This window comes from Oncorhynchus kisutch, unplaced genomic scaffold (genome assembly GCF_002021735.2).
Source record: "Oncorhynchus kisutch isolate 150728-3 unplaced genomic scaffold, Okis_V2 scaffold4015, whole genome shotgun sequence".
Classification (NCBI taxonomy): domain Eukaryota; kingdom Metazoa; phylum Chordata; class Actinopteri; order Salmoniformes; family Salmonidae; genus Oncorhynchus; species Oncorhynchus kisutch.
In genome coordinates, this window is record NW_022265960.1 from 115232 (window position 1) to 142914 (window position 27683).

At 42.0% G+C, this 27683-nt stretch overlaps 2 protein-coding genes and 1 long non-coding RNA gene across 4 annotated transcripts; 1 reads left to right on the forward strand and 2 right to left on the reverse strand.

Moving 5' to 3' along the window:
* The first annotated feature begins 2332 nt into the window (after nucleotides 1-2332).
* LOC116373069 (uncharacterized) lies at nucleotides 2333-18352 on the forward strand. The gene is made up of 2 exons (XR_004209486.1): nucleotides 2333-2988; nucleotides 17291-18352. It is a non-coding gene; the product is annotated as an uncharacterized LOC116373069 (long non-coding RNA).
* LOC116373066 (uncharacterized) lies at nucleotides 4684-11565 on the reverse strand. The gene is made up of 8 exons (XM_031821772.1): nucleotides 10963-11565; nucleotides 10558-10615; nucleotides 10174-10321; nucleotides 10042-10078; nucleotides 9521-9804; nucleotides 5724-9273; nucleotides 5447-5534; nucleotides 4684-5185 (listed from the first exon to the last, which is right to left on the reverse strand). Exons 1-8 carry the CDS (start codon nucleotides 11149-11151, stop codon nucleotides 5043-5045), a joined length of 4497 nt encoding a protein of 1498 aa, XP_031677632.1. The 5' UTR covers nucleotides 11152-11565; the 3' UTR covers nucleotides 4684-5042.
* A 1382-nt stretch (nucleotides 18353-19734) lies between the features above and the next one.
* Nucleotides 19735-27141, reverse strand: LOC116373065 (uncharacterized). 2 transcript variants are annotated; one of them, XM_031821770.1, is made up of 8 exons: nucleotides 26013-26313; nucleotides 25608-25665; nucleotides 25224-25371; nucleotides 25093-25129; nucleotides 24573-24856; nucleotides 20775-24324; nucleotides 20498-20585; nucleotides 19735-20236 (listed from the first exon to the last, which is right to left on the reverse strand). In XM_031821770.1, the coding sequence occupies exons 1-8, from the start codon at nucleotides 26199-26201 to the stop codon at nucleotides 20094-20096; spliced, it is 4497 nt and encodes a 1498-aa protein (XP_031677630.1). In that variant the 5' UTR covers nucleotides 26202-26313; the 3' UTR covers nucleotides 19735-20093. The 2 variants fall into 2 exon arrangements, with proteins under 2 accessions (XP_031677630.1, XP_031677631.1); XM_031821771.1 differs by lacking the exons at nucleotides 19735-20236; nucleotides 20498-20585 and having other exon boundaries at nucleotides 24207-24856; nucleotides 26013-27141.
* Nucleotides 27142-27683: the final 542 nt, after the last annotated feature.

Genomic DNA, 27683 nt, shown 5'->3' on the forward strand with positions numbered 1-27683 from the left:
ACCGTGCAGTACCGAAGAGCCCTTACTGCTGCTCGATTATCCTATTTTTCTAACTTAATTGAGGAAAATAAGAACAATCCGAAATTCCTTTTTGATACTGTCGCAAAGATAACTAAAAAGCAGCATTCCCCAAGAGAGGATGGCTTTCACTTTAGCAGTGAAAAATTCATGAACTTCTTTGAGGAAAAGATTATTAGAAAGCAAATTACGGACTCCTCTTTAAATCTGCGTATTCCTTCAAAGCTCAGTTGTCCTGAGTCTGCACAACTCTGCCAGGACCTAGGATCAAGAGAGACTCTCAAGTGTTTTAGTACTATATCTCTTGACACAATGATGAAAATAATCATGGCCTTTAAACCTTCAAGCTGCATACTGGACCCTATTCCAACTAAACTACTGAAAGAGCTGCTTCCTGTGCTTGGCCCTCCTATGTTGAACATAATAAACGTCTCTCTATCCACCGGATGTGTACCAAACTCACTAAAAGGGGCAGTAATAAAGCCTCTCTTGAAAAAGCCAAACCTTGACCCAGAAAATATAAAAAACTATCGGCCTATATCGAATCTTCCATTCCTCTCAAAAATGTTAGAAAAGGCTGTGCATCTGTCCTCGTGCTCCTAGACCTTAGTGCTGCTTTTGATTCCGTCGATCACCACATTCTTTTGGAGAGATTGGAAACCCAAATTGGTCTACACGGACAAGTTCTGGCCTGGTTTAGATCTTATCTGTCGGAAAGATATCAGTTTGTCTCTGTGAATGGTTTGTCCTCTGACAAATCAACTGTACATTTCGGTGTTCCGTTTTAGGACCACTATTGTTTTCACTATATATTTTACCTCTTTGGGATGTCATTCGAAAACATAATGTTAACTTTCACTGCTATGCGGATGACACACAGCTGTACATTTCAATGAAACATGGTGAAGCCCCAAAATTGCCCTTGCTAGAAGCATGTGTTTCAGACATAAGGAAGTGGATGGCTGCAAACTTTCAACTTTTACATTCGGACAAAACAGAGATGCTTGTTCTAGGTCCCAAGAAACAAAGAGATCTTCTGTTGAATCTGACAATTAATCTTAATGGTTGTACAGTCGTCTCAAATAAAACTGTGAAGGACCTCTGCGTTACTCTGGAACCTGATCTCTCTTTTGAAGAACATATCAAGACCATTTCAAGGACAGCTTTTTTCCATCTACGTAACATTGCAAAAATAAGAAACTTTCTGTCCAAAAATGATGCAGAAAAATGTATCCATGCTTTTGTCACTTCTAGGTTAGACTACTGCAATGCTCTACTTTCCGGCTACCCGGATAAAGCACTAAATAAACTTCAGTTATTGCTAAATACGGCTGCTAGAATCCTGACTAGAACCAAAAAATTTGATCATATTACTCCAGTGCTAGCCTCCCTACACTGGCTTCCTGTCAAAGCAAGGGCTGATCTCAAGGTTTTACTGCTAACCTACAAACATTACATGGGCTTGCTCCTACCTATCTCTCTGATTTGGTCCTGCCGTACATACCTACACGTACGCTACGGTCACAAGATGCAGGCCCCCTAATTGTCCCTAGAATTTCTAAGCAAACAGCTGGAGGCAGGGCTTTCTCCTATAGAGCTCCATTTTTATGGAATGGTCTGCCTACCCATGTCAGAGACGCAAACTCGGTCACAACCTTTAAGTCTTTACTGAAGACTTATCTCTTCAGTGGGTCATATGATTGAGTGTAGTCTGGCCCAGGAGTGTGAGTAAGTTGGTGGTTGAAGATATCCCTCTAGTGGTGTGGGGGCTGTGCTTTGGCAATGTGGGTGGGGTTATATCCTTCCTGTTTGGCCCTGTCCAGGGGTGTCCCCGGATGGGGCCACAGTGTCTCCTGACCCCCCCTGTCTCAGCCTCCAGTATTTATGTTGCAGTAGTTTATGTGTCGGGGGCTAGGGTCAGTTTGTTATATCTGGAGTACTTCTCCTGTCCTATTCGGTGTCCTGTGTGAATTTAAGTGTGCTTTCTCTAATTATCTCTTTCTCTCTCTCTCTCGGAGGACCTGAGCCCTAGGACCATGCCCCAGGACTACCTGATATGATGACTCCTTGCTGTCCCCAGTCCACCTGGCCGTGCTTCTGCTCCAGTTTCAACTGTTCTGCCTTATTATTATTCGACCATGCTGGTCATTTATGAACATTTGAACATCTTGGCCATGTTCTGTTATAATCTCCACCCGGCACAGCCAGAAGAGGACTGGCCACCCCACGTAGCCTGGTTCCTCTCTAGGTTTCTTCCTAGGTTTTGGCCTTTCTAGGGAGTTTTTCCTAGCCACCGTGCTTCTACACCTGCATTGCTTGCTGTTTGGGGTTTTAGGCTGGGTTTCTGTACAGCACTTTGAGATATCAGCTGATGTACGAAGGGCTATATAAATAAATTTGATTTGATTTAGTCTACAACGCTGACAGGCAACACCGTGTCATTTCATTAACTCACTAGAATTACCTTGTCTTCTTCATTCATTTCGATTGCACTTCCTTTCGTGGTGAAATTAGTTTTGATTACTATTAACTTTAATCCACAGAGTTTAAGTGTTTATGTTGCCCACGTCATCATGTGATGCTGTGAGCAAACAATTTATGCCCAGCCTTCCTAGATAGGCCTGGGCTGCATAACACTATGAATCTGGGAAAACATAACACTTAAAAAAAGTTTTACAGTGCAAAAATAGCGTAGGCCTACTTGTGTACTATTCAAATCCACACTAAAGCCACACCTCTTCACACAGACTTACCCAGATTCACTTCCCTGGTTAATCTGTCATCATGTTTAGTGTTCTCCATGGTTAATGTGTCTCTATGTTTAGTGCACTTTAATATAGCCTGTTTACTTATTTGAATGTTTGATTCTATTGCTTTTTATCCTGCAGATTTTGTTGTGGATTTAAATTGACTTTGGGTGTCTTGAAAATCACTTAAAATAGCACTGTTGTTCTAATCGTCAGATCGCAGGTATACATTTTTGACCATTTTCATTGTAATCTATTACAGTAAGGTACTTAATTGTTACCCCAAAATGATTTGATATTGATATAAAAACGTCTGCTTTGGGCCTTAAACAGATATATTTACATTTTAGAATGTATTTTATCAAGGAAGTAAGTTATACTTGTCTTTTTTTATCTTACTCTTAGTTGCAAATAATTAATTTGGCTGTGGTTCATTTGATTTTCAGGACAACCCTGTTTGATAACTTATAGTATTATAGTGACTTCTTGTGGTAAAATGTCAAACTCACAACTAAACTCATTAAAATTGAGGTTTTCTTTACCCTGTCTTATCAAACAGTGCAACATTTGACTGATGAAATAGCATTCTTCTAAAATTCTTACACTTCTAGATGCAAAATACAAGTCACTATTCCAATACTGACCTGGACACAGGTCAAAACTACTCTGCCGAGCTCAAGTACTCTGTCGAGCTCAAGTTACCAGCTATGTATGGTTTCAACACTTACATTTATTGAGTTACTGAAAAGTATCCGACAAACATTGTTCGAATGTGAAAGTGATCAGGTTTTCTGAAACAGGTGATTTTGTATTGAAGAACCCTGAGATTGTGGACAGTAGGACTTGTGTGAACAGGTGTGAACAGCCTGAAGATAAGGATGTTTTCCTTTCTCTGTGTTTCGAAACTCAGGAACAGTTTGAATGTTTTTTAATTGTAATTTAAACAATGGTATGGATGATTAAGCTGGATCTTTCTCTCTGAATCAGGAGTGCACTTTCATTCTCCCAATTTTTCCAAAAGCCCAATCTGAGCAACCTTTGCTATAAACCCTGTCTTTCCCATTGTTGTTTCAAAAGTGGAAAATGATACATTTGATAATCAACCATAATGGGCATTTCACAGCCAAGACTTTTTGATCCTTCCTATCAAGGCCATGTTGGCCAGTTTAACCTTCAGCCGGTCCCTCTCTTCCGGAGTCCTCTTGGATTTGCACTCCACAGTAGAGTCAGTCTCAAAGGAGATGGCTGGGACGTGAGTGAGCAGGTGGCCCCCTGCCTTCTCCTGGGCCATGGGCGTGGGAGTCTGCAGGACCAGCCCGTGCGTCGCTTGTTGATGTCGAAGGTAAAAGCTAAGAGGATACACACAAACATTGACCATATAATGTAATGTTGTTACATGTAACTAACTAGCTTGACTTGCCACCGTGTGAAACATGTATGCTACCATATGTTACTAAAAAGAGCTAACAATATTATAAAATGTAATCCAGGAGTTTATGTTTGAATTCTGGTTCTCTCACAACACAAGTCACTCAGAAAAGCATATGTAGGCAGAAGCATGCTACATGTACATTTGGCATTTGAAAAAACTACAGCTGTGCTATGCTACCGAATGCAAAATGTATCTGTATCATAAAAGTGTAGTGCAATATTCCCTTTTTTTGCCACACACACACACACACAACACACACACACACACACATACTCTCTCTCACTAGGGACAAATGTTTCGGCTTCTTGTCCAGAGAGGTTTGAGCTTTAGAAGTGGATCTGCAGCAAAAGTAGACCTGTATTGCCATCTACAGGTCAAAGGTCAGACTAGCATTCAGTAAAATGTAAACATAGGCGATCCACAGAAAATGGAAATGTGTGTCTTTCTGTTTGAGAAGTTAAACCAATTAATTCCCTTATAACTGAGTGTCCTGCATCATGTATTATTTTATTGGTTGTAAATTAAATACGGTTTATTTTACAGTACATGTATTTTACACTGAATCATTGATATCTGGTTGAATGTTGGTTGTGGGACATATCTGAAGTACTATGTGTGTGTGTTCAATGAATCACACTGTGTGTGGGTGGGTGGGGGGTGCATGTTATATACATTATTCAGGACAACATTACTATGTTTAGCCTACACCGTGACTATGACTGCATAATAAACTAAACTAAATATACTATGTATTTTCTAATCAAATGTGTTAACAGGGCAACACAAAAGAAGACAAAGGCCATCAATTCAATGCAAATATTACTGTATTAAAGGAAATTGTTGTATTAAGCTAGCTTTGAAAACCGTTTGAATGGCTTGGATAGGCCTATGGAGATGGTGGAAAACATCCTGATTAGAAGGGGACGTTTGCGAGGCTTCTCCTGTTGAGAGGTGGAGGGAAGACCCGCTGGGAGTCCAGGATGTGCCACTATGTTGGGCGACAGAAGAGAGAGAGTTGACATGCACTTTCATTTAGAAATGATGTTATATTGTATTCTTAGTTTCAACTCATTATTACTTTCACAAATAAATGAACTTTCACAAATAGATTTGGAAACTATAAATAATTTTACATAAGAGATTACTATCGATAATATATAATGTACTGTATATAGGGTTGAATATTTTTGCAATAGCAGCTTTGTACACCAATATCTCAAACAGTAAATGTCCTGCTGTATGGACTTACATATGATATCTTCAGCAGTAGTCTGGTCTTTGGATTCAGAATGGCGGGAATTCTTCTTGGAATCCTTCTTGTTTCCCATCATGAATGGCTAAAACAAAAACATGTCAAAACAACTGTCACAGCAGAACAATCTCACGGTAATAACGATCACATCTTACACACCAGCACAACAAGATTTATAAATGGTTTTGGAATTAATGGATGGTTTTACATTTTCTCTAAATAACATTGTTTACTCACATTGACACAATTGTTAACTTAAATAAGTGTGATGTACCTTTAAGTCGAATTTCAGTCTGGCAAGCCTTTGTAGGAAAGACAGCTTCCCTCTGGTAGCCTTCACATCTTCAGCCATGAGAAGAGCTTCTGGCATGGTGGCTTCGAAAGATGTTCTTGAGGCTGCTCTTGATGCCTCGTTACAACTGTGGAGAAGCTCCTTGCTCAATGACTTCACAAGAATCCTATTGAATGTGGAGTCCTGAGTCGACACGGCCAGTTGGAGTATTTTCTCTGAGCCAAACTCCTTCAACAGATGTTTGTAGACGGTGCTGTATACTTTGTGACTCTTCAGGTTCTTGGGATAAGCTTGGGTCTCAGAGCAGCCTGACCATGCACAGAAGGCAGCTATAACTTTTGGAATCAGGTCTTGTGACGTGCGTGTGACGTCAGTTGGGTACAGATCAGTTTGGGTTTGGATTTTTGACAGAAGTCTCACCACTAACATGCTGATGAGGCCGGTGAAGTCATCATCACCGACTAAGTTGTCAGTGGATGGGGTTGAAAGCGAGGCAACATCCGGGCTGGTTGAATTCTGATCACAAACAATGCTCTGAGGTACACCGAAACAACTGATGGTATCCCTTTCCTCAGCATCTATGTTGGCCTCAAAGCCTCGTGCAGCATTGGAGGTCCCACTTGTTGTCATGCTGATGGCGGAGAAAGATGGCAGAGGGTAGGACTTACCACTCAGTAGACTGCCTATATCAGTTACAGTTCCGGTTGGAGATGACCCTCTGCTTTGTGCATCAGAAACCACAGAGTCCATGACCTGGCTTACCATTACTTTGGTAAACAGGCTGACTGTGTCACTAAATGCTGATGTAGAAAAAGAACATGAAATCCTATCTTCAGATACGCTAGCCGGCACACTAACTCCCTGAGCCAAACTCATTGAAGCTGTAGAGGGCACAAGGCTAGGAAGCAAGAGGCGCTTCACAGACTCCTCTGCAAAAAGCTGAACCAGCTTGTAAGCTGTGGGCTTCCCCACCGTCTTGTCATTCCTCTTCAGCTCAGTAAGGACTGTATCGGATGCACTCTTTCCAGCCGCCACTGTCAGAACCAGAGGGGTCAAGTTGCTCTCAGAAATGATGCGGTTGACTTGGTGAGTAAGATCACGTGAGAGAGCACCAATCCTACCCTGAGATATGAGCTCCTCCAGTCTTGCTATTGCAGCTGTTAGATCAGGGTGGAATGCAACCTCCCCTTCTTCCTCTGGATGTACCTCCTTTATGATGGTATCCACTATTGCAGACATGCTTTCCCTGGCATCACACACCAATGTTTTTGGCTTAGTAGATTTGCCCATGTCGATGACTGAGCATCTCACAATGGGCTGAGTAATACACTCTGGTAAATCAGAAGAGATGGGAGTGCCAGGGAGTGAAAATTCCCACTCTGACTTCTTTGATCTGGCAGATGAGGATGACAACGAGGAGGAAGAACGCTGTGACGCTTGATAGATCAGTTCCTCACCACATTCACTGCTTACCCTTTCAACATCCTTCAGCATCATTCCAACCACATTCTCTATTTGTGAAAGCGCAGTCACCGTTTGGTCAGATTTTGACAGCTCTTTCTGAATTGAAACCAGAATATGGCTGAGGGTCTTTTTGGCATGAGCCGTTGTTGCTTTGACTTGATTTTGCCATGTAAAATAATTCCTCATCTTTGTCTTCACATTGTGGTAAATAGTCTTTGCAGTTGTCCAGATCTTCTTCTCAGATACTTCCAAACCAGACTGTGAGCCTTTGGGTGTGGCCTCAGTGTACTCTGAGGTTTTCTCATCACTCTGTTGAAGCATAGAGTCTGCCTGCCATAGAGTAGTAGAAGACTCTGTGGGTGGGAAAAGGCTCTTCATGTCATTTGTAATTGATCCAACGATTTCAAAAGCAGTTATATCTGTATGCCTTAAGGAAATTGTTGATTTTGCTGGCAACATCTGAGAATCTGTCTGGCTGGAACTGACTTTGCTGGGAAAGCTACTGACTGATTTGATCAGTATTTTTCGCACTTCGTTGGTAGCGTTCATCTGGAACTCCTCACTGGAGAGTTTCTCAATGACTGAGGCTGGAGTATCTCTCAATCCTTCCAACCATGAAGAACCAGACACAGGCATGTCTTCTAGATAAGACATGACACTGTCCAAAAAGCCACAGACTTCAAGGGAGTTGGAAGAGGAACCCTCTGCAACAGATGATGTGCATTCCAAATCTGCCACCTCTGACCTATACATGGTCACAATCTGGGACAAGACCTCTTTGGTGCAGGGCACCATGTTGGAATCACAGAGAGACAGTAATGGTTGAGAGTTCTCACTTTGGCATTTACGGAGAGAACCAAGTCCTGTTGAGTTGACCACTTGCAGTATTGCCTCACTCTTACTGGTTTCAGGTTGCTCTGGTGTTTTCTCTCCTACAGAGTCAGTTGAATCACATCCATCAGATAAAGAAGATGAACTACGTTCTGATATAGGGGATTCACTCCTACATGGGGAAGGCAAGCTCAGGATTGAAACAGGCAGATCACTGGAGTCAGTATGCTCCAGAAGCACAGCACTGGAGTCAGCTTTTTCCATAAGTTCTTCCCCTTGGACTGGAGCTCCACCCATTCTGAGGAACAATGTCTCCAGCTTTGCCTGAAGTCTCTCGCAGAGTCTACGAGCTGCACGGAAGGGTTTCCGCTTTGTCGTACAGTGTCCCACTTGGGTATCTCTCTGGGTGCTTGTTGGCCGATCTAATTCAGCATACTGCACAATGTCCTTGACATCTTCAACAAAGTTATCAATTATTTTTGATGTCTCAGATTCTACTTTGATCTGTATGAGCTCAATGGCCGCAGAATCAAGGATCCTGTCAGATGGGCTAGATGCATTCATCAAGCTTGGAGTGGTACTAAACGAATGAGAAGGTTGAACCATACCAGAGATATCGCTCATTAACCTTCTCACAAGAATTTCACTCACAGCCTTTGAGGCTTTGGTCTTGAACTTCACACTAAACAGAGTGCCAAGATTTTGCATCATTGCTTTGCAAGATGTACATATTATGTTCAGCTCCTCTGGAACAGGAGAGTCTTCAACATCCAGGTGCTCCACTACAAGGTCACTGCCAGATGCCAACATTTTAACTTTCACAGCCACTTCTCGAAAAACCTTAGCCAATTCCGGATCTTCTTTTTCCAATTCACCCACCATCTCTGCGATAACAGTCATCACTTCTTCTGTTGCAGGTGGAATGCATGACTCTAATACAGAGGTAGAGCTCTGGTCCTCTGGGGTGGTGTGATCATCAAAACATTTCTGGACCATGTTGACCATTTGTTCAGCGGCCTGGGTACCAGAAGAAATAGGGGAGGACCGCCCTGAAATGGCTCTGCTGATGGTCGCAGAGAGGGCAGAGTTAAGCTGTTCGACCACCACCTTGATAAGACCAACAGTCAGCTCAGGTGGGCAAGAGGACAGGATATTATGATCAGACAGTTGCTCCTGGACACTTTTGATGATTCTGTCCTCTGTCATTCCCAGGTGGACTTTCACTGAGGTCTGGGAACTTTAAAACGAACAAGCAAAGCATGATAATTCCTGTCTTAACTTGGCAAATCGGTCAAGCGTTGTAATTTTAGTATTCTAAATATCTACATGTCCTTTTGATCGCTTTACATGCTCATTAATTTGAATATGCTCAAAGGCTGATACATTACATTTTGTACTACATCAGATAGCCAATGCAATTTACTCTAACACTGGATAGATGATCTTGGTGAAATCCATACATGAAAACCTTGAGAGGAACATACCTCTTAGAAGAGGGTGTTAGGGACCTGAGATGTTGAGCCCCTGTGCCGCCCTTATACATTTTCTTCGCCAGATATCTAACTTCCTGGATGAGCTCCAGTCTTTCCTTGTCAAAGGCAGCAAAGGATCTTGCACTACCACCCCTCTTGGGTGAGTCAGTGTCGTCGTCAGCAAAGTCCTTTACCCCAAGTACGCGGGCCAGGGCTGGCAGCAGGATCTGCAGGGTGGTCTGTGCGATGAAGGTTACAATTGTCTTGCACAATTTGGCAAGCAGTTCCTTCGTCATCTGTTTTGAACAAACAGAACAAAAACAGTATTTTCAATGGAACTGTGATGTAAAGTATTCTAGATCGAACAGAATGCATTTGATCAACATTGTTATTCTTGTTTGTGACTGAATTCAAAGTTTGATGAAGTCTGACAGAGAAATGAACATGAATAACAGAATATGACTTGATGGCTAATCTCTGAATTTAACAGATCATTGACACATCAAAGGTCAAAGGCAGGTAGGGAAACTTACAGGGTTTTTTAGTCCTTTGTAGATCACTTGCCACTGCCTAGAACATTTAAAATAAGTGTTTTAGTTAGTGTTTAGTTCCCACTGCACAATATTTCATAAATGTTGAACATTACAGAAACACTTTTAACATACTCATCAGTAAGATTGCGCAGGAATGAGATGAGGATTGGGTAGGAGTATTCCATCTCATCCTTGTTGCCTGGGCCGAATGCAGCCTTAACAGCTTTCTTCTCCAGGAGCTCAATTACAGATCCTCTATCCAGGTGTTTATTCCTGGAGACTAAAGATGTGATTGCCGTAGAGGAAGTAGAAACAAAATTAAAGAGAAATCAGACGTTTTATCTCTTAATACTCTGATTTCATTGTTTTAGAATAGGCCTATTTGAATAAAGCTATCTATGTGACCTTTCTTACTGATTACAGTAGACTACAGTTTCATTGAAAATGGATAGCACAACCTGCACATCACAGACAGAATAGAGAAACAATGTAGTACTACAGAGGTAAATCTCTGACCTGCATCGTTGTCAGTGCCCAGCTTCCTTGACTTCTTGCCACTCCTCTTCCTTTTTGCCTAGGATAGAACAGAACAGATTCCAGATCTCAAATGATGGCAGACATGTAACACCAGGGCCCGTATACATAAAGTACATCAGATAAGGTGTGGGCTCAACCTTGCCCAAATAATTGTATTCATTATGATCTCAAATGCAAAACTGATCCTAGATAAGCACTCCTACTCTGAGACAATTTATGAATAGGCTATGGGCCAGGTCAAAGCAGCTCTTAAAACACGTTTTGAAAACAGCTACTACGTATGTTGTTATCAAAGATATATAGATATCTATGGTATGGCTGCTATCAGGTACAGAGTGTAACCCAGTAGGCCTATTATGTGCTCTTTCACTCCTGCTATCTTACCTTCCTTCTCTTCTTGGCCTCCTCTTTGGGCGTGGCCACCGGTTCTTCCTCAACAACTTCCTTTCCTTCCCTCTGAGGATCACCATCCTCCCTCTGTGCTACCTGAAGGACAGACATTCCAATAAGTAATAATATGTCAATGTCAGAGTAGATCTGTGCAGAGGACATCATAAATAGAGCTACAGCCATATCAGAGCTAAGCTGGTGACTTTATAAAGAATGGTACATTTGCTTTACAATATGTTATAGCTTTTTACAAGAAATATCCGCTTAGATTGCTTTACCCTATTTTACTTTCCCCCAATATTGTATGAAGTCATTTAGCTTACCTTTTCTTCATCCATTCAAGCTATTTTATATCTCAAAAAGCATGTCCTTGTCTGTGTTGGTTACATTCAACTTGAGTTCAGGTCGAGAGTGAGGACAATATTGCAGGCAGGGACTGTAATTTAGGGCTACATGCTACGTCATGGAACGTAGACCTTTATGACATCACAAATAGTATTTTTAGGAAGGGAAAGGTTACTTGCCCACTCAGTAGGACTAGCTAATATTGACAGAAAATTCCCCGTCAAACGTTTTCGATTGCCTACCATCGAACATGGTCCTGCCTTTGCAATATTGTCTCTCTTGTGGGTTTACTTAAGTATGACATGTAGACTTACTGTGTCGGATCAAGTTGATCGATCTGTCCTAGTCAGCCTTAGGTTGAACCCAAAATCTTCTGGGAAATATTTGTTAATAATATTCATTTCAATATCGTTTTATTCTTTCATTTAGTCCCAATCCAATCCTATTGTTGGCTGCCAATCCCCATCAAATATGTCATTGTAGGACATACTGTAGCGGGAGAAAGTGAGAGCTGCAACGCGGACGCGTTCGGTGGCTCCTTCAGTGCAGAGGCAAGCGCGTATTCCAGTGCCACTAAAGCCCGGGCTTGTGAGGCAGTAATATTCTGCAATTGTATTTTGAAGTGCTATTGCTCGAGAATGTGCTCTTCACGGTGGATAGACGACAGACGTAATTTCCGGTCACAACTTGCAGACTTGTTTACGAGTTGCTGTGCGTTTTGTTGCCAACCTATTTTGCTACCTGACAACTTTACGGTTTTTACTTTTTAATTACCGTTTATATTTTTGTTTTTTTCCCCTCAAATTTTTCACTCCGGACGCTTTATCTGGACACGGTTCGTTAGGACCTCCAACAGCCGAAGCTAAGTAGTAACATTAACATGATGCCTTCTAATTGCAGTCGCTGTACTCGCCTTACGGCGAGGATAGCTGTGCTACAAGCCCAGCTTCAGACGCAATCGTTAGGCAAGATTGATTTCAGTGTAGGAAAGGATGAAACAGCGTCTGTGCCACCAGTAAGTACAGATAGTAGTATAAATCCCCTGGCACAGTCCCCGCAGCCGGACAACTTTCTCACGGTTTCTGGAAGGAAATGCTGTAGGAATGCTCAACCGGTGTCGCTCATTCAGCCGACAGAAACTTTCAACCGGTTTTCCCTATTAAGCAGCAAGTCAGAGGCCGAGTCTTCTCTGGTCTCTACTCCTCCCGTTACGGGGTCTGAGACGCTGAAGCTTCCCACCATTAGCTCTGACAAATTGAAAACTCTAGTCATTGGCGACTCTATTACCCGCAGTATTAAGACTTAAAACGAATCATCCAGCGATCATACACTGTTTTCCAGGGGGCAGGTCTACCGACGTTAAGGCTAATCTGAAGATGGTGCTGGCTAAAACAGTCGAGTATAGAGATATTTTTATCCACGTCGGCACCAACGATGTTAGGATGAAACAGTCAGAGATCACCAAGCGCAACATAGCTTCTGCGTGTAAATCAGCTAGAAAGATGTGTCGGCATCGAGTAATTGTCTCTGGCCCCCTCCCAGTTAGGGGGAGTGATGAGCTCTACAGCAGTCTCACAACTCAATCGCTGGTTGAAAACTGTTTTCTGCCCCTCCGAAAAGATAGAATTTGTAGATAATTGGCCCTCTTTCTGGGACTCACCCACAAACAGGACCAAGCCTGACCTGCTGAGGAGTGACGGACTCCATCCTAGCTGGAGGGGTGCTCTCATCTTATCTACCAACATAGACAGGGCTCTAACTCATCTAGCTCTACAATGAAATAGGGTGCAGGCCAGGCAGCAGGCTGTTAGCCAGCCTGCCATCATAGTGGAGTCTGCCACTAGCACAGTCAGTGTAGTCAGCTCAGCTATCACCATTGAGACCGTGTCTGTGCCTCGACCTAGGTTGGGCAAAACTAAACATGGCGGTGTTCGCCTTAGCAATCTCACTAGGATAAAGACCACCTCCATTCCTGTCATTATTGAAAGAGATCATGATACCTCATATCTCAAAATAGGGCTACTTAATGTTAGATCCCTTACTTCAAAGGCAATTATAGTCAATGAACTAATCACTGATCATAATCTTGATGTGATTGGCCTGACTGAAACATGGCTTAAGCCTGATGAATTTACTGTGTTAAATGAGGCCTCACCTCCTGGCTACACTAGTGACCATATCCCCCTTGCATCCCGCAAAGGCAGAGGTGTTGCTAACATTTACGATAGCACATTTCAATTTACCAAAAAAAAATAAGACGTTTTTGTCTTTTGAGCTTCTAGTCATGAAATCTATGCAGCCTACTCAATCACTTTTCATAGCTACTGTTTACAGGCCTCCTGGGCCATATTCAGCGTTCCTCATTGAGTTCCCTGAATTCCTATCGGACCTTGTAGTCATAGCAGATAATATTCTAATCTTTGGTAACTTTAATATTCACATGGAAAAGTCCACAGACCCACTCCAAAAGGCTTTCGGAGCCATCATCGACTCAGTGGGTTTTGTCCAACATGTCTCTGGACCCACTCACTGTCACAGTCATACTCTGGACCTAGTTTTGTCCCATGGAATAAATGTTGTGGATCTTAATGTTTTTCCTCATAATCCTGGACTATCGGACCACCATTTTATTACGTTTGCAATTGCAACAAATAATCTGCTCAGACCCCAACCAAGGAACATCCAAAGTCGTGCTATAAATTCACAGACAACTTAAAGATTCTTTGATGTCCTTCCAGATTCCCTCTGTCTACCCAAGGACGCCAGAGGACAAAAATCAGTTAACCACCTAACTGAGGAACTCAATTTAACCTTGCGCAATACCCTAGATGCAGTTGCACCCCTAAAAACTAAAAACATTTCTCATAAGAAACTAGCTCCCTGGTACACAGAAAATACCCAAGCTCTGAAGCAAGCTTCCAGAAAATTGGAACGGAAATGGCGCCACACCAAACTGGAAGTCTTCCGACTAGCTTGGAAAGACAGTACCGTGCAGTACCGAAGAGCCCTTACTGCTGCTCGATTATCCTATTTTTCTAACTTAATTGAGGAAAATAAGAACAATCCGAAATTCCTTTTTGATACTGTCGCAAAGATAACTAAAAAGCAGCATTCCCCAAGAGAGGATGGCTTTCACTTTAGCAGTGAAAAATTCATGAACTTCTTTGAGGAAAAGATTATTAGAAAGCAAATTACGGACTCCTCTTTAAATCTGCGTATTCCTTCAAAGCTCAGTTGTCCTGAGTCTGCACAACTCTGCCAGGACCTAGGATCAAGAGAGACTCTCAAGTGTTTTAGTACTATATCTCTTGACACAATGATGAAAATAATCATGGCCTTTAAACCTTCAAGCTGCATACTGGACCCTATTCCAACTAAACTACTGAAAGAGCTGCTTCCTGTGCTTGGCCCTCCTATGTTGAACATAATAAACGTCTCTCTATCCACCGGATGTGTACCAAACTCACTAAAAGGGGCAGTAATAAAGCCTCTCTTGAAAAAGCCAAACCTTGACCCAGAAAATATAAAAAACTATCGGCCTATATCGAATCTTCCATTCCTCTCAAAAATGTTAGAAAAGGCTGTGCATCTGTCCTCGTGCTCCTAGACCTTAGTGCTGCTTTTGATTCCGTCGATCACCACATTCTTTTGGAGAGATTGGAAACCCAAATTGGTCTACACGGACAAGTTCTGGCCTGGTTTAGATCTTATCTGTCGGAAAGATATCAGTTTGTCTCTGTGAATGGTTTGTCCTCTGACAAATCAACTGTACATTTCGGTGTTCCGTTTTAGGACCACTATTGTTTTCACTATATATTTTACCTCTTTGGGATGTCATTCGAAAACATAATGTTAACTTTCACTGCTATGCGGATGACACACAGCTGTACATTTCAATGAAACATGGTGAAGCCCCAAAATTGCCCTTGCTAGAAGCATGTGTTTCAGACATAAGGAAGTGGATGGCTGCAAACTTTCAACTTTTACATTCGGACAAAACAGAGATGCTTGTTCTAGGTCCCAAGAAACAAAGAGATCTTCTGTTGAATCTGACAATTAATCTTAATGGTTGTACAGTCGTCTCAAATAAAACTGTGAAGGACCTCTGCGTTACTCTGGAACCTGATCTCTCTTTTGAAGAACATATCAAGACCATTTCAAGGACAGCTTTTTTCCATCTACGTAACATTGCAAAAATAAGAAACTTTCTGTCCAAAAATGATGCAGAAAAATGTATCCATGCTTTTGTCACTTCTAGGTTAGACTACTGCAATGCTCTACTTTCCGGCTACCCGGATAAAGCACTAAATAAACTTCAGTTATTGCTAAATACGGCTGCTAGAATCCTGACTAGAACCAAAAAATTTGATCATATTACTCCAGTGCTAGCCTCCCTACACTGGCTTCCTGTCAAAGCAAGGGCTGATCTCAAGGTTTTACTGCTAACCTACAAACATTACATGGGCTTGCTCCTACCTATCTCTCTGATTTGGTCCTGCCGTACATACCTACACGTACGCTACGGTCACAAGATGCAGGCCCCCTAATTGTCCCTAGAATTTCTAAGCAAACAGCTGGAGGCAGGGCTTTCTCCTATAGAGCTCCATTTTTATGGAATGGTCTGCCTACCCATGTCAGAGACGCAAACTCGGTCACAACCTTTAAGTCTTTACTGAAGACTTATCTCTTCAGTGGGTCATATGATTGAGTGTAGTCTGGCCCAGGAGTGTGAGTAAGTTGGTGGTTGAAGATATCCCTCTAGTGGTGTGGGGGCTGTGCTTTGGCAATGTGGGTGGGGTTATATCCTTCCTGTTTGGCCCTGTCCAGGGGTGTCCCCGGATGGGGCCACAGTGTCTCCTGACCCCCCCTGTCTCAGCCTCCAGTATTTATGTTGCAGTAGTTTATGTGTCGGGGGCTAGGGTCAGTTTGTTATATCTGGAGTACTTCTCCTGTCCTATTCGGTGTCCTGTGTGAATTTAAGTGTGCTTTCTCTAATTATCTCTTTCTCTCTCTCTCTCTCGGAGGACCTGAGCCCTAGGACCATGCCCCAGGACTACCTGATATGATGACTCCTTGCTGTCCCCAGTCCACCTGGCCGTGCTTCTGCTCCAGTTTCAACTGTTCTGCCTTATTATTATTCGACCATGCTGGTCATTTATGAACATTTGAACATCTTGGCCATGTTCTGTTATAATCTCCACCCGGCACAGCCAGAAGAGGACTGGCCACCCCACGTAGCCTGGTTCCTCTCTAGGTTTCTTCCTAGGTTTTGGCCTTTCTAGGGAGTTTTTCCTAGCCACCGTGCTTCTACACCTGCATTGCTTGCTGTTTGGGGTTTTAGGCTGGGTTTCTGTACAGCACTTTGAGATATCAGCTGATGTACGAAGGGCTATATAAATAAATTTGATTTGATTTAGTCTACAACGCTGACAGGCAACACCGTGTCATTTCATTAACTCACTAGAATTACCTTGTCTTCTTCATTCATTTCGATTGCACTTCCTTTCGTGGTGAAATTAGTTTTGATTACTATTAACTTTAATCCACAGAGTTTAAGTGTTTATGTTGCCCACGTCATCATGTGATGCTGTGAGCAAACAATTTATGCCCAGCCTTCCTAGATAGGCCTGGGCTGCATAACACTATGAATCTGGGAAAACATAACACTTAAAAAAAAGTTTTACAGTGCAAAAATAGCGTAGGCCTACTTGTGTACTATTCAAATCCACACTAAAGCCACACCTCTTCACACAGACTTACCCAGATTCACTTCCCTGGTTAATCTGTCATCATGTTTAGTGTTCTCCATGGTTAATCTGTCTCTATGTTTAGTGCACTTTAATATAGCCTGTTTACTTATTTGAATGTTTGATTCTATTGCTTTTTATCCTGCAGATTTTGTTGTGGATTTAAATTGACTTTGGGTGTCTTGAAAATCACTTAAAATAGCACTGTTGTTCTAATCGTCAGATCGCAGGTATTCTGATCTTCACTGTCCATGGTGCTGAATCTGGCTGGGTAGATTAGTTTGAATGCTGAAAACTTGTGTGCCTACATTTAAAGGCCCTGTGAAGTCAAAATAATTGTATTTCATATTGTACAACAGCTGATGAAACTAACATTGTAAATGTGTTTTACAAAAATGTGATCGGGGTTGCTTCCTGATAGTTCTGGTTGAAAATACAGAGCATGTTCCTCTGCCCAGGCCTTGCTGACACTTGCCAGATCTTACACTGCCCGGATAGGTATTTTGTGTGTCAGCTAACCACATCATATGTTATAGCAATCTGTCAGTCGATGACACAATGGATGACTTGGCACACAACCATTGGTTGATGCATGCAACACCTGAGCTGGGACACATTCTTTTCACAGCACTTCAATGCAAAGTCATTTTCGTAGAAGGTTTGGAGAGCATTTTCACTAACCCTAACCCTTTTCCTAACCTTAACCTCAGTTTCCTAACCTGCTACGAAAAATTCACTTCGATATTGAAGTGCCATGAAAAGAGAGTTTCCCACATCTATACAGCACCTTCTAATCAGCAGGTTTGCATGGGAGAGAGTTTTGGCTTTCCATGGCGACATCACCATGTGTAAATTGGTTTATAGACCAACGACAAAGAGAGTGCCAATAACCGCTAGTTTTAATTTCCCCTACACACTGACCACTCCCAGACAGTCCTAGCAAAATTCTTGCTTGAGAAAGTTTTTTTTGGCAAAAATACATTTTTGACCATTTTCATTGTAATCTATTACAGTAAGGTACTTAATTGTTACCCCAAAATGATTTGATATTGATATAAAAACGTCTGCTTTGGGCCTTAAACAGATATATTTACATTTTAGAATGTATTTTATCAAGGAAGTAAGTTATACTTGTCTTTTTTTATCTTACTCTTAGTTGCAAATAATTAATTTGGCTGTGGTTCATTTGATTTTCAGGACAACCCTGTTTGATAACTTATAGTATTATAGTGACTTCTTGTGGTAAAATGTCAAACTCACAACTAAACTCATTAAAATTGAGGTTTTCTTTACCCTGTCTTATCAAACAGTGCAACATTTGACTGATGAAATAGCATTCTTCTAAAATTCTTACACTTCTAGATGCAAAATACAAGTCACTATTCCAATACTGACCTGGACACAGGTCAAAACTACTCTGCCGAGCTCAAGTACTCTGTCGAGCTCAAGTTACCAGCTATGTATGGTTTCAACACTTACATTTATTGAGTTACTGAAAAGTATCCGACAAACATTGTTCGAATGTGAAAGTGATCAGGTTTTCTGAAACAGGTGATTTTGTATTGAAGAACCCTGAGATTGTGGACAGTAGGACTTGTGTGAACAGGTGTGAACAGCCTGAAGATAAGGATGTTTTCCTTTCTCTGTGTTTCGAAACTCAGGAACAGTTTGAATGTTTTTTAATTGTAATTTAAACAATGGTATGGATGATTAAGCTGGATCTTTCTCTCTGAATCAGGAGTGCACTTTCATTCTCCCAATTTTTCCAAAGGCCCAATCTGAGCAACCTTTGCTATAAACCCTGTCTTTCCCATTGTTGTTTCAAAAGTGGAAAATGATACATTTGATAATCAACCATAATGGGCATTTCACAGCCAAGACTTTTTGATCCTTCCTATCAAGGCCATGTTGGCCAGTTTAACCTTCAGCCGGTCCCTCTCTTCCGGAGTCCTCTTGGATTTGCACTCCACAGTAGAGTCAGTCTCAAAGGAGATGGCTGGGACGTGAGTGAGCAGGTGGCCCCCTGCCTTCTCCTGGGCCATGGGCGTGGGAGTCTGCAGGACCAGCCCGTGCGTCGCTTGTTGATGTCGAAGGTAAAAGCTAAGAGGATACACACAAACATTGACCATATAATGTAATGTTGTTACATGTAACTAACTAGCTTGACTTGCCACCGTGTGAAACATGTATGCTACCATATGTTACTAAAAAGAGCTAACAATATTATAAAATGTAATCCAGGAGTTTATGTTTGAATTCTGGTTCTCTCACAACACAAGTCACTCAGAAAAGCATATGTAGGCAGAAGCATGCTACATGTACATTTGGCATTTGAAAAAACTACAGCTGTGCTATGCTACCGAATGCAAAATGTATCTGTATCATAAAAGTGTAGTGCAATATTCCCTTTTTTTGCCACACACACACACACACACAAACACACACACACACACACACATACTCTCTCTCACTAGGGACAAATGTTTCGGCTTCTTGTCCAGAGAGGTTTGAGCTTTAGAAGTGGATCTGCAGCAAAAGTAGACCTGTATTGCCATCTACAGGTCAAAGGTCAGACTAGCATTCAGTAAAATGTAAACATAGGCGATCCACAGAAAATGGAAATGTGTGTCTTTCTGTTTGAGAAGTTAAACCAATTAATTCCCTTATAACTGAGTGTCCTGCATCATGTATTATTTTATTGGTTGTAAATTAAATACGGTTTATTTTACAGTACATGTATTTTACACTGAATCATTGATATCTGGTTGAATGTTGGTTGTGGGACATATCTGAAGTACTATGTGTGTGTGTTCAATGAATCACACTGTGTGTGGGTGGGTGGGGGGTGCATGTTATATACATTATTCAGGACAACATTACTATGTTTAGCCTACACCGTGACTATGACTGCATAATAAACTAAACTAAATATACTATGTATTTTCTAATCAAATGTGTTAACAGGGCAACACAAAAGAAGACAAAGGCCATCAATTCAATGCAAATATTACTGTATTAAAGGAAATTGTTGTATTAAGCTAGCTTTGAAAACCGTTTGAATGGCTTGGATAGGCCTATGGAGATGGTGGAAAACATCCTGATTAGAAGGGGACGTTTGCGAGGCTTCTCCTGTTGAGAGGTGGAGGGAAGACCCGCTGGGAGTCCAGGATGTGCCACTATGTTGGGCGACAGAAGAGAGAGAGTTGACATGCACTTTCATTTAGAAATGATGTTATATTGTATTCTTAGTTTCAACTCATTATTACTTTCACAAATAAATGAACTTTCACAAATAGATTTGGAAACTATAAATAATTTTACATAAGAGATTACTATCGATAATATATAATGTACTGTATATAGGGTTGAATATTTTTGCAATAGCAGCTTTGTACACCAATATCTCAAACAGTAAATGTCCTGCTGTATGGACTTACATATGATATCTTCAGCAGTAGTCTGGTCTTTGGATTCAGAATGGCGGGAATTCTTCTTGGAATCCTTCTTGTTTCCCATCATGAATGGCTAAAACAAAAACATGTCAAAACAACTGTCACAGCAGAACAATCTCACGGTAATAACGATCACATCTTACACACCAGCACAACAAGATTTATAAATGGTTTTGGAATTAATGGATGGTTTTACATTTTCTCTAAATAACATTGTTTACTCACATTGACACAATTGTTAACTTAAATAAGTGTGATGTACCTTTAAGTCGAATTTCAGTCTGGCAAGCCTTTGTAGGAAAGACAGCTTCCCTCTGGTAGCCTTCACATCTTCAGCCATGAGAAGAGCTTCTGGCATGGTGGCTTCGAAAGATGTTCTTGAGGCTGCTCTTGATGCCTCGTTACAACTGTGGAGAAGCTCCTTGCTCAATGACTTCACAAGAATCCTATTGAATGTGGAGTCCTGAGTCGACACGGCCAGTTGGAGTATTTTCTCTGAGCCAAACTCCTTCAACAGATGTTTGTAGACGGTGCTGTATACTTTGTGACTCTTCAGGTTCTTGGGATAAGCTTGGGTCTCAGAGCAGCCTGACCATGCACAGAAGGCAGCTATAACTTTTGGAATCAGGTCTTGTGACGTGCGTGTGACGTCAGTTGGGTACAGATCAGTTTGGGTTTGGATTTTTGACAGAAGTCTCACCACTAACATGCTGATGAGGCCGGTGAAGTCATCATCACCGACTAAGTTGTCAGTGGATGGGGTTGAAAGCGAGGCAACATCCGGGCTGGTTGAATTCTGATCACAAACAATGCTCTGAGGTACACCGAAACAACTGACGGTATCCCTTTCCTCAGCATCTATTTTGGCCTCAAAGCCTCGTGCAGCATTGGAGGTCCCACTTGTTGTCATGCTGATGGCGGAGAAAGATGGCAGAGGGTAGGACTTACCACTCAGTAGACTGCCTATATCAGTTACAGTTCCGGTTGGAGATGACCCTCTGCTTTGTGCATCAGAAACCACAGAGTCCATGACCTGGCTTACCATTACTTTGGTAAACAGGCTGACTGTGTCACTAAATGCTGATGTAGAAAAAGAACATGAAATCCTATCTTCAGATACGCTAGCCGGCACACTAACTCCCTGAGCCAAACTCATTGAAGCTGTAGAGGGCACAAGGCTAGGAAGTAAGAGGCGCTTCACAGACTCCTCTGCAAAAAGCTGAACCAGCTTGTAAGCTGTGGGCTTCCCCACCGTCTTGTCATTCCTCTTCAGCTCAGTAAGGACTGTATCGGATGCACTCTGTCCAGCCGCCACTGTCAGAACCAGAGGGGTCAAGTTGCTCTCAGAAATGATGCGGTTGACTTGGTGAGTAAGATCACGTGAGAGAGCACCAATCCTACCCTGAGATATGAGCTCCTCCAGTATTGCTATTGCAGCTGTTAGATCAGGGTGGAATGCAACCTCCCCTTCTTCCTCTGGATGTACCTCCTTTATGATGGTATCCACTATTGCAGACATGCTTTCCCTGGCATCACACACCAATGTTTTTGGCTTAGTAGATTTGCCCATGTCGATGACTGAGCATCTCACAATGGGCTGAGTAATACACTCTGGTAAATCAGAAGAGATGGGAGTGCCAGGGAGTGAAAATTCCCACTCTGACTTCTTTGATCTGGCAGATGAGGATGACAACGAGGAGGAAGAACGCTGTGGCGCTTGATAGATCAGTTCCTCACCACATTCACTGCTTACCCTTTCAACATCCTTCAGCATCATTCCAACCACATTCTCTATTTGTGAAAGCGCAGTCACCGTTTGGTCAGATTTTGACAGCTCTTTCTGAATTGAAACCAGAATATGGCTGAGGGTCTTTTTGGCTTGAGCCGTTGTTGCTTTGACTTGATTTTGCCATGTAAAATAATTCCTCATCTTTTTCTTCACATTGTGGTAAATAGTCTTTGCAGTTGTCCAGATCTTCTTCTCCGATACTTCCAAACCAGACTGTGAGCCTTTGGGTGTGGCCTCAGTGTACTCTGAGGTTTTCTCATCACTCTGTTGAAGCATAGAGTCTGCCTGCCATAGAGTAGTAGAAGACTCTGTGGGTGGGAAAAGGCTCTTCATGTCATTTGTAATTGATCCAACGATTTCAAAAGCAGTTATATCTGTATGCCTTAAGGAAATTGTTGATTTTGCTGGCAACATCTGAGAATCTGTCTGGCTGGAACTGACTTTGCTGGGAAAGCTACTGACTGATTTGATCAGTATTTTTCGCACTTCGTTGGTAGCGTTCATCTGGAACTCCTCACTGGAGAGTTTCTCAATGACTGAGGCTGGAGTATCTCTCAATCCTTCCAACCATGAAGAACCAGACACAGGCATGTCTTCTAGATAAGACATGACACTGTCCAAAAAGCCACAGACTTCAAGGGAGTTGGAAGAGGAACCCTCTGCAACAGATGATGTGCATTCCAAATCTGCCACCTCTGACCTATACATGGTCACAATCTGGGACAAGACCTCTTTGGTGCAGGGCACCATGTTGGAATCACAGAGAGACAGTAATGGTTGAGAGTTCTCACTTTGGCATTTACGGAGAGAACCAAGTCCTGTTGAGTTGACCACTTGCAGTATTGCCTCACTCTTACTGGTTTCAGGTTGCTCTGGTGTTTTCTCTCCTACAGAGTCAGTTGAATCACATCCATCAGATAAAGAAGATGAACTACGTTCTGATATAGGGGATTCACTCCTACATGGGGAAGGCAAGCTCAGGATTGAAACAGGCAGATCACTGGAGTCAGTATGCTCCAGAAGCACAGCACTGGAGTCAGCTTTTTCCATAAGTTCTTCCCCTTGGACTGGAGCTCCACCCATTCTGAGGAACAATGTCTCCAGCTTTGCCTGAAGTCTCTCGCAGAGTCTACGAGCTGCATGGAAGGGTTTCCGCTTTGTCGTACAGTGTCCCACTTGGGTATCTCTCTGGGTGCTTGTTGGCTGATCTAATTCAGCATACTGCACAATGTCCTTGACATCTTCAACAAAGTTATCAATTATTTTTGATGTCTCAGATTCTACTTTGATCTGTATGAGCTCAGTGGCCGCAGAATCAAGGATCCTGTCAGATGGGCTAGATGCATTCATCAAGCTTGGAGTGGTACTAAACGAATGAGAAGGTTGAACCATATCAGAGATATCGCTCATTAACCTTCTCACAAGAGTTTCACTCACAGCCTTTGAGGCTTTGGTCTTGAACTTCACACTAAACAGAGTGCCAAGATTTTGCATCATTGCTTTGCAAGATGTACATATTATGTTCAGCTCCTCTGGAACAGGAGAGTCTTCAACATCCAGGTGCTCCACTACAAGGTCACTGCCAGATGCCAACATTTTAACTTTCACAGCCACTTCTCGAAAAACCTTAGCCAATTCCGGATCTTCTTTTTCCAATTCACCCACCATCTCTGCGATAACAGTCATCACTTCTTCTGTTGCAGGTGGAATGCATGACTCTAATACAGAGGTAGAGCTCTGGTCTTCTGGGGTGGTGTGATCATCAAAACATTTCTGGACCATGTTGACCATTTGTTCAGCGGCCTGGGTACCAGAAGAAATAGGGGAGGACCGCCCTGAAATGGCTCTGCTGATGGTCGCAGAGAGGGCAGAGTTAAGCTGTTCGACCACCACCTTGATAAGACCAACAGTCAGCTCAGGTGGGCAAGAGGACAGGATATTATGATCAGACAGTTGCTCCTGGACACTTTTGATGATTCTGTCCTCTGTCATTCCCAGGTGGACTTTCACTGAGGTCTGGGAACTTTAAAACGAACAAGCAAAGCATGATAATTCCTGTCTTAACTTGGCAAATCGGTCAAGCGTTGTAATTTTAGTATTCTAAATATCTACATGTCCTTTTGATCGCTTTACATGCTCATTAATTTGAATATGCTCAAAGGCTGATACATTACATTTTGCACTACATCAGATAGAGTAAATTGCATTGGCTAACACTGGGATAGATGATCTTGGTGAAATCCATACATGAAAACTTTGAGGGGAACATACCTCTTAGAAGAGGGTGTTAGGGACCTGAGATGTTGAGCCCCTGTGCCGCCCTTATACATTTTCTTCGCCAGATATCTAACTTCCTGGATGAGCTCCAGTCTTTCCTTGTCAAAGGCAGCAAAGGATCTTGCACTACCACCCCTCTTGGGTGAGTCAGTGTCGTCGTCAGCAAACTCCTTTACCCCAAGTACGCGGGCCAGGGCTGGCAGCAGGATCTGCAGGGTGGCCTGTGCGATGAAGGTTACAATTGTCTTGCACAATTTGGCAAGCTGTTCCTTCGTCATCTGTTTTGAACAAACAGAACAAAAACAGTATTTTCAATGGAACTGTGATGTAAAGTATTCTAGATCGAACAGAATGCATTTGATCAACATTGTTATTCTTGTTAGTGACTGAATTCAAAGTTTGATGAAGTCTGACAGAGAAATGAACATGAATAACAGAATATGACTTGATGGCTAATCTCTGAATTAACAGATCATTGACACATCAAAGGTCAAAGGCAGGTAGGGAAACTTACAGGGTTTTTTAGTCCTTTGTAGATCACTTGCCACTGCCTAGAACATTTAAATAAGTGTTTTAGTTAGTGTTTAGTTCCCACTGCACAATATTTCATAAATGTTGAACATTACAGAAACACTTTTAACATACTCATCAGTAAGATTGCGCAGGAATGAGATGAGGATTGGGTAGGAGTATTCCATCTCATCCTTGTTGCCTGGGCCGAATGCAGCCTTAACAGCTTTCTTCTCCAGGAGCTCAATTACAGATCCTCTATCCAGGTGTTTATTCCTGGAGACTAAAGATGTGATTGCCGTAGAGGAAGTAGAAACAAAATTAAAGAGAAATCAGACGTTTTATCTCTTAATACTCTGATTTCATTGTTTTAGAATAGGCCTATTTGAATAAAGCTATCTATGTGACCTTTCTTACTGATTACAGTAGACTACAGTTTCATTGAAAATGGATAGCACAACCTGCACATCACAGACAGAATAGAGAAACAATGTAGTACTACAGAGGTAAATCTCTGACCTGCATCGTTGTCAGTGCCCAGCTTCCTTGACTTCTTGCCACTCCTCTTCCTTTTTGCCTAGGATAGAACAGAACAGATTCCAGATCTCAAATGATGGCAGACATGTAACACCAGGGCCCGTATACATAAAGTACATCAGATAAGGTGTGGGCTCAACCTTGCCCAAATAATTGTATTCATTATGATCTCAAATGCAAAACTGATCCTAGATAAGCACTCCTACTCTGAGACAATTTATGAATAGGCTATGGGCCAGGTCAAAGCAGCTCTTAAAACACGTTTTGAAAACAGCTACTACGTATGTTGTTATCAAAGATATATAGATATCTATGGTATGGCTGCTATCAGGTACAGAGTGTAACCCAGTAGGCCTATTATGTGCTCTGTCACTCCTGCTATCTTACCTTCCTTCCCTTCTTGGCCTCCTCTTTGGGCGTGGCCACCGGTTCTTCCTCAACAACTTCCTTTCCTTCCCTCTGAGGATCACCATCCTCCCTCTGTGCTACCTGAAGGACAGACATTCCAATAAGTAATAATATGTCAATGTCAGAGTAGATCTGTGCAGAGGACATCATAAATAGAGCTACAGCCATATCAGAGCTAAGCTGGTGACTTTATAAAGAATGGTACATTTGCTTTACAATATGTTATAGCTTTTTACAAGAAATATCCGCTTAGATTGCTTTACCCTTTTTTACGTTCCCCCAATATTGTATGAAGTCATTTAGCTTACCTTTTCTTCATACATTCAAGCTATTTTATATCTCAAAAAGCATGTCCTTGTCTGTGTTGGTTACATTCAAGTTGAGTTCAGGTCGAGAGTGAGGACAATATTGCAGGCAGGGACTGTAATTTAGGGCTACATGCTACGTCATGGAACGTTAGACCTTTATGACATCACAAATAGTATTTTTAGGAAGAGCGCGGGAAAGGTTACTTGCCCACTCAGTAGGACTAGCTAATATTGACAGAAATTTCCCCGTCAAACGTTTTCGATTGCCTACCCCTACGCCTTCCATCGAACATGGTCCTGCCTTTGCAATATTGTCTCTCTTGTGGGTTTACTTACGTCTGACATGTAGGCTTACTGTGTCGGATCAAGTTGATTGATCTGTCCTAGTCAGCCTTAGGTTGAACCCAAAATCTTCTGGGAAATATTTGTTAATTATATTCATTTCAATATCGTTTTATTCTTTGATTTAGTCCCAATCCAATCCTATTGTTGGCTGCCAATCACCACCAAATATGTCATTGTAGGACATACTGTAGCGGGAGAAAGTGAGAGCTGCAGCGCGGACGCGTTCGGTGGCTCCTTCATTGCAGAGGCAAGCGCGTATGCCAGTGCCACTAAAGCCCGGGCTTGTGAGGCAGTAGTCTACAACGCTGACAGGCAACACCTTGTCATTTTATTAACTCACTAGAATTACCGTGTCTTCTTCATTCATTTCGATTGCACTTCCTTTCGTGGTGAAATGAGTTTTGATTACTATTAACTTTAATCCACAGAGTTTAAGTGTTTATGTTGCCCACGTCATCATGTGATGCTGTGAGCAAAGAATTTATTTTTTATTTATTTTATTTATTTATTTTACCTTTATTTAACCAGGTAGGCAAGTTGAGAACAAGTTCTCATTTACAATTGAGACCTGGCCAAGATAAAGCAAATCAGTTCGACAGATACAACGACACAGAGTTACACGTGGAGTAAAACAGACATACAGTCAATAATACAGTATAAACAAGTCTATATACAATGTGAGCAAATGAGGTGGGAAGGGAGGTAAAGGCAAAAAAGGCCATGGTGGCAAAGTAAATACAATATAGCAAGTAAAACACTGGAATGGTAGTTTTGCAATGGAAGAATGTGCAAAATAGAAATACAAATAATGGGGTGCAAAGGAGCAAAATAAATAATAAAATTAAATACAGTTGGGAAAGAGGTAGTTGTTTGGGCTAAATTATAGGTGGGCTATGTACAGGTGCAGTAATCTGTGAGCTGCTCTGACAGTTGGTGCTTAAAGCTAGGGAGGGAGATAAGTGTTTCCAGTTTCAGAGATTTTTGTAGTTCGTTCCAG

Coding starts and splice junctions, on each gene's coding strand:
- LOC116373066 (XM_031821772.1), bottom strand. CDS start 11,151: ATGGCTGTAGCTCTATTTATGATGTCCTCTGCACAGATCTACTCTGAC. Junction 9,805..10,041: donor ACAAAGGACTAAAAAACCCT/GTAAGTTTCCCT, acceptor TGTTCAAAACAG/ATGACGAAGGAACTGCTTGC. Junction 9,274..9,520: donor CTAACACCCTCTTCTAAGAG/GTATGTTCCTCT, acceptor TTCGTTTTAAAG/TTCCCAGACCTCAGTGAAAG.
- LOC116373065 (XM_031821770.1), bottom strand. CDS start 26,201: ATGGCTGTAGCTCTATTTATGATGTCCTCTGCACAGATCTACTCTGAC. Junction 25,130..25,223: donor CTGCGCAATCTTACTGATGA/GTATGTTAAAAG, acceptor TAAATGTTCTAG/GCAGTGGCAAGTGATCTACA. Junction 20,586..20,774: donor GACTGAAATTCGACTTAAAG/GTACATCACACT, acceptor TTTTTGTTTTAG/CCATTCATGATGGGAAACAA.